The 2,015-nt window shown below is 40.8% G+C and overlaps 1 protein-coding gene across 1 annotated transcript in view; it reads right to left on the reverse strand.

Annotated features, from left to right (window-relative positions):
- pcsk5a (proprotein convertase subtilisin/kexin type 5a) overlaps positions 1-280 on the reverse strand; it is a gene marked incomplete at both ends in the record, with an annotated part of 19,432 nt that extends 19,152 nt beyond the window's left edge. The window contains one exon of the mRNA XM_080529462.1: positions 104-280. Coding sequence (XP_080385588.1) covers positions 104-280 — 177 coding nt within the window. The remainder of the gene's footprint in view (positions 1-103) is intronic.
- Between the last annotated feature and the right edge of the window lie 1,735 nt (positions 281-2,015).

A 2,015-nucleotide genomic window follows, 5' to 3' on the forward strand; every position in this document is an offset into this window, starting at 1 on the left:
TTCTAAAATGTCAGTATGAGACAATTCCCCAATGAAACTATAAATAACTGTTTGTTGCGGCAAAAAACAACAGAATACACTTATAACATAGGCATATACGTACCTGACCCATATTTATAAATCCATATTTCCTCGCTATGGTGTCGGCAGATTCGCGGCCCCCGTTAATCCTCACCGCCCACTCATTTGTGTATATTAGCGTTTGGCAGAATGGCAATAAAGTCCCCATCCAAAGAGCGTAAAAGCCAACCATGCCAATAGAGTTGGAGTTCCTTGCCATTCTGACGTTCAGACGTTACAAACGTGTCTCCCGGAGTCCTGCCGCCCCCTGAAGCTCCTTCACATGTCGAGAAAGTTTGCATTGACTGAAGTTGTGTTCGACAAAGAATGATTCGTGAGTATAATGCGGCAGAAATGTAGTAGCCCAATTTCTAGGTTCAACCTGTTAAGGTTTGCCTTCATTTAGAATGCAGACTAGTAGATATCAGGTTACGTCAATGGATTCCACGGCTCAGTTTGCCATCCCTCAGAATATTTAATTTATAACATAATTAGGCCTGTGTGTGTTAGGTGGCCTACTATAAAACTTTATTTCCATTGCCAAATTTGCTACGGCATTATTGTAAGACTCTAATTGAATGGATAGATAGTTGATCCACATGCTACCCAAGGGCCTTGGCTATGCTGTGCCCATATAGCGGCCTATGTGTACATAATGTAGGCTACATAACGTAATTACATCAATGCCCCATCGAATTAGCGGTGTCAATATTTCATATTAATGTGGGACTGCTGAGGCCTGAAGATTATTGTGAATCAAATGAGAAATCAAATGTCCCAAGGTATGGAAACATATTTTTATCATATGAAAAAACATCCCATTCCTGGTACTGTTTATATGGAACAAACACTATTGCCATTCCCATACCTGATGTAGGCCCAGGTGATTACATTGTATTAGCAACACATCTCAATTACATTTTCTCAATTGCTTCCACACATTTCGGAAAGCATGGCTCATTTTCTCATGGCTCATTATCTCTAAACACAAATCCAAAAACACACACAACCCAAAACACCACACATTTCTTGCAAAAGCAAACACTGCATTCAAAATAATGTTGTCTTCTCAAAATGAAAATGTGTCAAAACAAATGACACACCATCAAATGAATAGACACTTATCAGAACCAATTGAACACTGATGTGCTCAATGGAAAACACTATATGATAAGATTATCAGTAGGCCTTTTGCATTTTCAGTGTTACACTATATACGTACATTAGCCTGTTATAAACTGTTATCTTTTCATACTCAAATATAAAACAAATACAATAGAATGTTTTTTTTAAAAGTATTATTATTAAATACTGTACACATCTCAGCAATGACAGTTGGATTTGTAAAGTATGTATGTACATTTCTTCATACAGAACAAACAATATATATATTATCTGCACATACTCTAAAGAAAAAGAAAATTAGTCTGCGTCCTGCCTTTCGTTCCTGTCTTGCCACAGGACCTCGTTCCTGTCTTGCCACAGGACCTCATCGACATCACAGGGAATGTTCTCCCTGGTCAAGCAGCGGGGAAAGTATCACCTGGCATGACGCATCCAGCCCTGTTTTCCAACGGAAAAACGTGGGTGGTCGATGAACCAGTTGTGGACCAGAGCAGCCCGGTGGAAACTTGCCTTGTCCCAGATGATTACGTACCTGGGCTGCTCTGGGCCATCCATCTGCTCGGCTGGGGTGAGGATATTGTGTATTGTGTCCAGGAAAGTGATGAGATGGGCACTATTGTAGGGGCCAAGGGTTAAATGGTGATGGAGAACGCCTTGGTGATTTATAACTGCGCACAGAGTGATGTTCCCCCCTTGCTGGCCAGGAACCACAACAATGGCACACTGGCACCTTTTTGCGAGGTTCAAACCCACTTCATTAAGAAATAAGAATTCACGGGCAACTGCATCTGCATTTAGCTCAAGAACTCTCAAACAAACAACACAGCGAT

The sequence above is a fragment of the Nansenia antarctica genome (assembly GCF_963989245.1).
Source record: "Nansenia antarctica genome assembly, chromosome: 4".
Lineage (NCBI taxonomy): Eukaryota > Metazoa > Chordata > Actinopteri > Argentiniformes > Microstomatidae > Nansenia > Nansenia antarctica.